At 40.8% G+C, this 10741-nt stretch overlaps 1 protein-coding gene across 3 annotated transcripts in view; it reads right to left on the bottom strand.

Annotated features, from left to right (window-relative positions):
• Positions 1 to 7088: 7088 nt before the first annotated feature.
• The window catches only part of NMD3 (NMD3 ribosome export adaptor), a 68801-nt gene continuing 65148 nt past the window's right edge, over positions 7089 to 10741 (bottom strand). For all 3 annotated transcript variants that reach the window (XM_018553964.1, XM_018553963.1, XM_018553962.1), the window contains exons 15-16: positions 9849 to 9919; positions 7089 to 7402 (exon numbers count right to left, since the gene is read on the bottom strand). In XM_018553964.1, the coding sequence (XP_018409466.1) occupies positions 7272 to 7402; positions 9849 to 9919 (202 nt within the window). In that variant the 3' untranslated portion in view covers positions 7089 to 7271. The remainder of the gene's footprint in view (positions 7403 to 9848; positions 9920 to 10741) is intronic.

The following is a 10741-nucleotide window of genomic DNA, read 5'->3' as shown; positions in this document are numbered from 1 at the left end:
CTTTTTGCAAGACAATCATGGGGGCTGTCATTACAGACCCTTCCTTCTGAAAATATTAGTTGTCTGTCTGTCATGTTGTGGCATTAGATTCAATGCTTCCTGAGTCACTGACCTGGAACACGTATAGGATTTCTGACACAGCATGCATGTTCTGTTTCTTTGACTCAGAAAGTATTGATGCCAGACACAGTCAGGAAATAAGCAGCTCCAGCACTTCTTTCATGACAGGATCACTTCAGATTTCCGGCTGTCCACGTGCCTACGAATTCTGTTTACATTTCTAGCACCAAATGCAATCAGATACATTTTCTTAATTTCTGTTCATTTCTATTTATCCATCTTGGTGAGCCATTTAATATAAGCTTTAAATTGAAGTGAAGCTAAACTCAAAACCAAAATTTTAATATATTGCAGCTTAGCAGTTTTTATGATGTGGTGCCTGCAATCATATTTTTTTCAGGCTTTTTCCCCATTTCATCTGAAACATTTTCTGTCACTGGATGGCTATGCTCTTACACACTGTATCTATGAAAGGAGACATGGTAGCACTGAACTTCGAACATTAAGTATCTCCATTACATAGGAGAAGGGGATTCATAGTTTAAGCAAGAAAGATCAAATTGTTTTTTAACCTCACAGAAAGGGATGAGGACACTGGATTTCTGGCAGAATCAACATGAGTTTTGTGAAAGGACACATGATTCAGAGACAATTGGGTTATACTGCTGTCAACAGGAGGATTTGGACACTGGCAAACAAAAAGGCAGTGGCCAGTCTAGTCTATAAACCCTCCCATTAGCAGTATGCCAGTTTTGTAAAAACACAGTACTAGGAGCAAGATCACAAACACAGAGGTGTGAGACCTATGTTCCTTAATGAACTACCAAGATACAGATTTTAGAGTGAATAGAAAAATCCTTTTTTCTGTATCCCCAGCAGCATATACATGGACATATGATTCAGAGACGATTGGGATGTCCAAAAGCAGTCCAACTGAGGGGTGGGTAACAGTAACAAAACACTAACAAGCCAGCATAACAAAAAAACAATAGAACTGGGGGCAGCCTGCAGCTCAAAGAAGGAAGCTGGCATTAGATGAGGCCTATACATCCACCTAAGTAAAATTAATGTGTAAACAAAAGACCAAATGTCAGCCTCGCAAATCTGGAAAACAGTTGCCTGATGCCAAAAAGCCCAAGAGCTTCTTATAGATCTAGGGGAGTGAGCTTCAACATGAAAGGGTGGAACCCAGTTCTTAAGACAATAAGCTTGAACAATGATCTGTCTGAGCCCCTGAGATAATGGTGGAGTAAGAAGCTGGGCCTCATTTACTGGGACCATTAGGAATGACAAAAAGTTTTTTTTTCCCTAATGGAAGAATGGAGAGGTGAACCCACACAGCATGAACTATATCTATGCAGCAAAGGGATATTTCCTTTGATGCTTTCAAGCAGGCTGGAGTCAGTCGTTAGGATCTTCCAGCACAGGGAAAGTAAGGATTTTCCCAACTCTATAACTGGATTCCTGAGCCACAAGGCCAGAGATAACTTAGATTTTGGTGTCAGGTGAGTCAGTTTGCCTAATGACTGAACGGATTCATCCCACAACAGCAACAGAATGTTGTGTTGTAGAGGTCTGGAGTGGAATTAAATGGAACCGTTTAGACAACAAAAAGCAGAGCAGCAAACTCTAGATTGTAGACCCTGCAATCCACATCTCTTACCCAGGCATCCAAGATGCTTACTGACCAGGTAGGAGCAAAGGGCAACAGACATCAGAAGGTTTGGGGGATTTTGGAGGATAAAGCCTGACAGGGAGCGACGTCTTCAGCCTACAGGGAGCGCCATGACAGGAAGGCCCAGTCAGATGCCTCCCCTCCCCCCGGGACGAACCCAGAGGCGTCAACAGGGGACCACATGTTGCAGCCGACCCACCGTGGCAGAGTCTGCATGCGCTCGTCGGTCACCCAGGGGAGACTACAAGGATCTACAATCATCCAGCCTGTCACCCTGGGGACACTTGCTAGAAGAAGAACAAATCCAATCGGAAGAAAGGGAAAACATTTCCAGAGAAAAAATTTTTTAGCTCCTTACTCCCGACGCTAGGCAAAAAACTGGAGACTTGTCAGCAAGTGAGGGGTTGGGCCACCAGCAGGGGCCGCCCCTAGGCTGTCTTGTCTTTTTGTTATGTGCCTAGCGTCCTACTCCTGCAGGTGGCGATATACCCTACCATTCAGGATCTACGATCTGTTTCCCTGTGTCCTTCAATGAATGGGAGGGAAAATTCCATCTAGCGGTGAGAATGCAGGGCAACCGGCATGCGGCCAGCACATCTCAGTGCATTTATAAATTATCCCTAGTTTTCTCAGGTAATCCAGAATAGTTATTGATATCATGTCTGTGGGTAGCCCCTGAGCCAGCAGGGAATACCTATTTCGCTATTGTTCTCTCCTGATAAACTAGCTCTTCCTCCATCCTCCTCACCCTTCCATAGGAGATGCATGTAACAAAGAGCTATGGGAAAGACATGCCTTGCCCTGAAAGTGGTCAGATTGTGCTTACATGGTCAACTACCCTTTCAAGTCTATGAACAGCTTTATTTTAAATGTATCTCTGTTGCTGTATTTCCAACACAAATTATGTATACAAAAGCAATATCATACCCTTGTTGGAGAATTTCTCCATGTGTTTGTCAGTAAGTAGGGACACACATACCCAATACAGGATTAGAGAATACACAGAACAGAGGGAGAGAAAACTCTGTGATATAAGTTAATGTGGTTCAGTAGGGGGTCACACGCTGTGCTTTTGTGTGAAGACATTAGCAGGGTGTCAGATCGTCTGACATCTTCTGCAATACAGGAGAAAAGGCGATTTCTTTAAGTATATTTGATCTGTGGAGGAGTCATGTAAACCTGTAATAGAGCATGGAAACAAACATCAGCTTTCAAGAGTAGTGTTTATTACAGTATGGGGTAAAGCACTTGAAAATACAACACTACTTTCTATAGCTATTGGTGGCTTCATAAAGATGCTGCTGACAGAAGCCACCGCAGCAAATGGTATATAAAAATATGACAGAAAATCTGTTCCGGTCATTTACACAAGTGACAGTAAGCAACATGTATTTAAGATACGTATATCATGCATGTGTGACTATGTTCTTTAAATATTTATGGACTAAGTTTAACACCACTTTAATTCACACACAGATTAAGTCAGACCTTCAGGTAGCAGAGTTATAACTTTGACAAGGCTATAGACTGATATTTCCCCAGAGCTGTCACATGCTCCTCAATACCCAGAAGTACCAAGTATTTACATTGGCTCCTGGCTCTGAGCAGAGTAGCAGGATAAAGAAGGAAAGATAAGTATATGCTGCTGGGGATAAAAGGGAAGCCTTGTGCCTTTCCCTGGCTGGGATTAGCATAGGTTTGCTTAAGATGCCAATAGGCATTACATGACAGCCTTGGCAACTATTAAATGTTAATGACAAACCCACTGATACTACCAGTCATAATATTGTAATCGGACAAGTTAGAAATCCCTTTTTAGTCATTACAGCGTTGCCTGCTAAAAGTTGGCACTAGGAGGGCTCTTTTCGCCTTCTGCATAGGTTGGCCACAGATGGTTACCTTTGATGACCATTCATGTTCATGAATCCAGCTCCAGACAGATGCTTGAGGGTACTTGGATTACACTTGCACTTCGCATTTGTCTATGGCCAGTTTAAGTATCCCTATTCAAAGATTGCACAGACTAAAGTTTTTATAGTGGTTTAAACACTTGCACATGCTTCATCTACTGACCTTCAGAAAATCTGAATCAGAGACTAAGAATCTGATGCATATTGCCCTATAACCCCCCTTTCATGCTCAAGTTGTTAGTAACCATAGCAAGAAGATAAACACTCTTGTAGAGCGAATGACAGGACCAGAAATAAGAAACCCAGCATAAGTCTGTCAATTTAAGTATGCTGTTGGTGCCATCTACTGGTGCTTGACTACTCCCTGCTCTCACTTCATGAGTCTCATCATATTTGGGATAATGTAAAAGGGATTCAACTGCAATTCAGCTGTAGACAGCAGACATCTCCCATTTACTGTACGTAATTAGGGGTTTCTGACACAAACATATAATCCAGCAGTGTACAAACAGCTAAAGCAACCCAGTGGGATCAGTGCAAAATTTTACTGACAGTTAAAATTACATCCTGGGCCTGGAAGGCTCCACTTATTAACTGTCCACTGCCAAATATCACTGATTTCCCACAATGCCATCCCTGCTGCTGCCAAGTAGGGAGGTAGAATTTGTGCCTAAGCCAGATGTAATTTTTCATAATTTACCTTACCTGACTGCATTGCAATATATAAAATCATTATCTCCACTTTTATCCCTAAGCAATCTCAGATCTACATTCGAACTTTGCTTTGTGCAACAGAAAAATACATTGCAATGCAAACTAAGTAAATAAGCAATCATGACATTTATTATAATTCACAAAAGGAAGCATTTGGGAGTTTGCTAAGAAGTTGATAGTGGCAGAACAGAGGCCCATCTATAATTAAAAAGGGATGTAAAAGAATAAAGATGGATTCATTTTTCTGTTGACTATTACTGTCTGCTACTGCCATCTAGTGGCCATTGAGATAGCTGACCGGGACAATTCATGCTCTTGAACCATTGACTGTCAGCAAGAGATTTAATAAGTGCTGGGAATCAGCGTTATGGGTCATGAAACCCTAAGTTCAGCATCGATTGATAGATCCATACCTTTAAATCACATCTGTCGTTTGCAAAGCAGGTTAAACTGTCAGTCGCTTCAAGCTGAAACAGCACCTTTCAGATAATGGAAGAGCTAAATAAATAGATCACCTCAATAACTGAGAAGGAAATTGCCTGACAGAAAGAAAGTCTTGATTCCTGGGGGGGAAAAAAGGGTAGCTGAAAACAATGTCACACCAACATCCTCCTATAATTACCCAATAAGAAATTAAATGTGCGTGAAAGAAAAGACTATAAAGGGGCAATGAAAAAGACAAGCTTGCTTAAAATCAACCTGAACTCACTTTTAAAAAGTCACTAAGAGCAGACACCACGAGATGCCACCTTTATTAATCAGAAAAGTCTCTTTTGTGTCCATCTCCGATTTAGATTCACTTTGATACCAGGGCCAGACTTTATAGCTAGGCTCCATTACGACGTCCAATAACAGTGCTTTTATTAGCCATCCTCAATGGACAATGGAATGGCAGTCGGGAGGGTGTAGCCAAGCCAGCGAGTCAGGCCCCTCACAGAGTTCAGCATAATAATGCAAACAGCAAGTGGCTAGTGGTATTGGCTGTTAGGGAGCACTTTCACTTTTTAAAAGCAAATGCAAAGCAATCAAATATATAATGATTATAATTAAAGGACATTCTACCTCTACCAGTAACCTAAGGAGCTATGTAATGTGCCTCGTTCAACAGTCCTAAAACCCTTTCATCCCCAGACCAATTATCACGGGAAATCAAACAGGAATACGTTCTTAGCTCCATCTCCTACTACCACTGTGGCTACTGAACCTGCCATATATGACCCAGGAGATCCATGAAAGGAGCAATTAATGCCCATCTCATATAAGCTCCCTCCTCTAAAGGCAGTGGTTACATATTAAGTGAGCCAGGAAGAAATGGAGCATACTTTTCCACAACATTTGAGATTTCTTTGTGACCAACAGAAGCAAAAATGGAAGAGCAGGGTTCATGGCATGCATGTGTACACTGAGAAAGGTCTCTATAACTGGAGCCAAGGAAGCAATTTCTAATATTGCCCTTATAAGGCTGCCCGGTAAAGTGATGAGGAGGGCCTGAGAATTATGTTTTAAGTAAACCTCCACTTAACACAGTAAATTTACATTACACCACACAGGGCCAAGCAGCACTTTCTAAGCCTCGTCTCTTCTGTACTCCAAAAGGTGCATCTGGCTTTGCACATCTATAGGAAGTAACAGCCTTATTGATGGCACGCTTGCAGTTCAGGGTAAAGCCATTACTTCTTCTAATGGATAAGCAAGGAACCCTTTTAGAATATGCAGTTGGAGTATGGAGGAGAATTAGCCAAAGCTCCCTGGCCATGGCTAATGCTGTGAATATTATACAGATTGACATTCATCAAGAAGTGGCTCCTGCCCAACCTGATTGCAGGTCTAGTAAAAACTTTAACTGTATATACAAAGTGCTAATTTTCTCTGAACTCAGTCACTTTCAGTATATTGTGTCTGGAAGCAGCTCACTGACAGGAACACATTTACTGTAATTATTATATTTTATTGCCAATATCTGAAAGGAAATTATAGGTGGGTTGCCACTGCTGACTTCCTTCTGAAAGTAGTCGCTGTGTGTCTCTGGTTTCAATATTTTCCCTCACTTGGAACAAGTATGGCCAATGAAGTAAATGAAGTTGGAACTTGTGTAATGTGCATACTTGTTACGAGTCAGGAAGTATAACCAGCAGAGCATCATGACTATCAAATAACTAGCATTAGCTCTGCAATGGAAGCTGACATATTTCTCTCAAAACTAAATGATGCAAACGGATACATTATTAAAATGAAAAAAAGAAAGTTCGACAGAAATCAGACAGATTCTTTCTGCCATCCAATGAGCACAAATACCAGTTGGTGTGATTCTCACATTAATGATGACCTGCACATTACGTACAGACCAGTTTGGGCTATTTAGTTACACACAGACATTACACAGTGCACAGTGACATACAGCAGTATTTGATCTGCTTATCTGAAGTTCCTGGGGTAAGGAGTAATTCGTAATATCCAAAACCTCATGAAATTATATAGCAGTGCAAAGTTGATTAAAAGAGTTCCAGAACAGCGATCCCATTTAATATTTTTCAATGTAACAGAAGATTTGTCAGCTAAACACAAGCACAGCTCTTTTTTTTTTGAAACGTTAGGCTGTCTACTTGCAGATTTTCATTTATTTACATCACACAGCGTTCTGTCCTGCAAATACCTGGAATGTAGCATGCTGTAAATGCCAGCTCTTTAAAGATGTCAGCATAAAAAGAAAAATAAGAATCCAAACCGCTTAAACATTTGTTATTTTAATACTTGACAGTTGGAAGGCAAAACACACAGAGCTTAGTGTATGGTATCCAAGTTCAGAGAGAAATATGTATGAGAGCACATTTTAGATAGCTGAAAATTAAATTGGACACATTCTAAATCCTCTCTAGTGAAACGCACAAGCAGGATGCTTTCAAGCAAGTCTATTATGTCAGCATTTCCGCCCCTTCCCCACCGGTGGCATCATGAGAAATGTGAAGATCTTCTAACATCTCTGCCAGGCTGATTCGAGGAGCTCCCTCCTCATCAGTGTCACTCTCCACTGCAATGTCAGCATCTGAAGGAGAGAAAGCAAGCATGAGGTCTAGACTGCAAGGCGACCAAAGAAGAAAAACTGGATAAAACAGATGAAGAATGTTTCATTGCATATGTGTACTGTACTCAAGAGTGATGCTCACCAAGAACATAGCTAAAATGTGTCAGCTTACATTTTATGGTGACATATATACGGTTTACAGCCACATTCTTATTTTTGCTAATCTGAATGGTAAAACTGTAAAGGTGCACTAGAAAAATACACTCTCAGATTGCTGGTTGCTTAGCACATATCCAGCCATCTGGTGTATGAAGTATAACGCTGAAAACCTTCTAAACATTGTGGCCAACGTATGCACAAAAAAAGCCAGTAGTCCAGACAATCCTGTAGTGTTTACGTGCACATAAACATTAGAGACCTGATGTTAAATGCCTGCAGCACAGGCAGGGTCAGATGTCAATGGAATTGTTTATGATGTTGTAGACACTTTGTAGGACTTGAGACTGGGCTAGATATTTTTAGGCAACAGACCATTTGCATAATTTATTTTTAACATTAGTCTATAGATTTTCAATCTACGCAGATGAGTCACTGCCATCCATTATAATAAATAGCACAACATTTCCCTTTACCCCAGAAAATAAAGCTTTTGGTGTTAAAATCCGTGACATAGGCAAGTATCTGAATCTTATGTAAACAGGTTGTTTGAAAAGTGCACCTGCTTAGATGCCAAGTTTGTAACATAGCTTACCTTTCATGCAAATTTACATTTAGGCCTCACGTACACTGCTATGAAATCCATGATTCCAGGTCTATGTGGAGCATTTCTAAATGCACCTGGAAGCATGTAATGTTTCACTATGGCTGAAGGCACACCTAGACATTTAGCAGCGTGCATTCAGTCTAGTTTACACACACAAGAATCTTCCTGGGACCCTGTCGGCTTTACAAATCTAAATGCATGTAAACACAGCTAAACACGATTAAGCCCCGGAACAACTAAACACAGGAAAAAGTGATCTGGGAAGCATAAAAGTTAATACTTTCAGATAACTTCTTTTGGGTTTAACACAGTCGGTTCGGGTGCATGAGGCCTTAAAGTGCACCTGTGTCCAGACTGTCACTATTTACATATCATTAACAAGCAGCGAAAGCTTTAAAAAAAAGTCATTTATCTGTCTACCTGTTTGTTATGTGAATTCATTCTTTCTTAAGATCCTCAAAGATCACAATGAAGATTCCAGTTTGTTTCGAATGGCTTATAAATATTCACTCTCTGCTTGCATTAAAAGACTGGCAGGCTGCCAAGATCTGCTCCATAAAAGTGAATAATTCTGTGCCTTTGTTGTGAACTTTGTAAACAGATAGCTCCACTATGGCTATAGCTATAGAGGGAAAGTTGATTTTCTTGCCTGTTCAGAATATGTTAATTTGCGGTGTGCATGATCTTTAAAGTTCAATTTAAAACACCTTAAAGAAAACCTATTGTAAAAGACTGAGGATCCCATTGCCAACCTCTTTGTACGAAAAATGCTAATTTCATGTTGACCATTTTGCTCTAATACTTAGTGTTACTGAGCCAGAATTAGTATGCAGATTTGGACTTTCCTGACCTACATAAATTGTTCAGGGCCATTGATTTAGGATGTACTGAAGTCATCAGGTCAGTAAACCAGCCAGGAAACAAACATTTTAAGAAGGTCAGCCCTGGCTGTGTCTAATGTATTTGGACATAATAATAATAACTGGTTATAAATCAGACTAGAATAACCATCTCTAAATAGTGGTGGGATCACTCAACACCATATTTCACCATCATATACTGCCATTTCAACTCTACCAGGTACTAGACAATTCATAACTTCAGTCATGAAATGCAAACAATTAATGCATGTTCTAGACTTTCTGGCACCATGTTGATTGGATTATAAAATTAGAACATGATAAGTTTTACAGACCATCACTCCTCCCATATTTGTCTTGGACAATCAATATTTGCTTTGACGCATTCCATGGTGATTTAATTAAGGTGGCGGAGATACCTGTGTGGTTATAAATGCTGGGGTATGTCCCTGACACTCAGACCAGAAAAAGCTACATGGATGAGTAACGAAACATCTTTCCTACAGAACAAGCCCAGTTGAATGTGACTAACTACGTCTAGCTATGCCATGACCAGTGTAACTGAGAACCTTCAAAGACTTTAACATAAGCTGTGCTCACGGTAAATAGAGAAAGTGATATGATAATGAGGGCTAAACAAATAAGTGGCTACCTACAGGTACACAATGTCTAAATTATAATCAAGGGAATAAAAAAATGGACATTGCTCTTAAGCACAAAATGACAGCACTACTTGAACATTAATTTGCCAGAAGTGCTGAGGTGTGTTTGATTGTGGCATTACAAGTAGATGCAAGCTTTCATTTAAAGAGCACTTGGCTCAGTGCTTCATAAGCATCCTTACTTCTATAAATGTTGATATTCTTTCGAATAAGTTCATCTTCCTCCAGATCTTCAAGGAAGTCTTGATATTGCCTGCAAAAGACATCAAACAAAATTACGGAATTATTTCTCTGCAAAAGGAGATTTCACAATAAATTGAATCGCTTATTTTATGCACCGTGATAAACAAGAGTGAACAAATGCTGCAATGTGCAACTGGCAAAGACTATCACAAGTCCCTGTAAACTGTGTAAAAATAGGATTTTGGTACTCACCGTAAAATCCTTTTCTCTCCGTTCATTAAAGGACACAGGGAACAGATCGGAGATCATGTACTGTAGGGTAATATCGCCACCTGCAGGAGAAGGACGCTAGGCACAAAAAAACTAAAGACCAATTACAGCCTAGGGGCGGCCCCTGCCGGTGGCCAAACCCCCCACCTACTGAGAAGTCTCCAGTTTAGTAACAAGCAGTAAAGGAGTACACACCCACATAGAGGGGCGGGCCCTGTGTCCTTCAATGAACGGAGAGAAAAGGATTTTACGGCGAGTACCAAAATCCTATTTTCTCTCCCGTTCATTGAAGGACACAGGGAACAGATCGGAGATCATGTACTGTAGGGACGTCACAGAGCAGTACCAAAAAAGAGGGGTGGGCCAACAGAAACAACAAACCCAACTAAACAAAAAAATTCCCTCAAACGGCCGCCTGCAACACTTTGCGCCCCAAACCAGCATCCGCAGATGCCAAAACATCCACCTTATAAAACTTGGCAAAGGTGTGAACAGAAGACTAAATCGCGGCCTTACAAACCTGAGAAACGGAGGCACCATGACGGAAAGCCCAAGATGCCCCAACAGCCCTTGTAGAATGGGCCGTAACAGAAAAAGGAGGCTCACGCCCCTTAATAGCATA

This window comes from Nanorana parkeri, unplaced genomic scaffold (assembly GCF_000935625.1).
Source record: "Nanorana parkeri isolate BGI_ZX_2015 unplaced genomic scaffold, ASM93562v1 scaffold136, whole genome shotgun sequence".
Taxonomy (NCBI): Eukaryota; Metazoa; Chordata; class Amphibia; order Anura; family Dicroglossidae; genus Nanorana; species Nanorana parkeri.
Note: the sequence above shows the minus strand (reverse complement) of the source record. Positions and strands in the feature narration are given on the sequence as shown.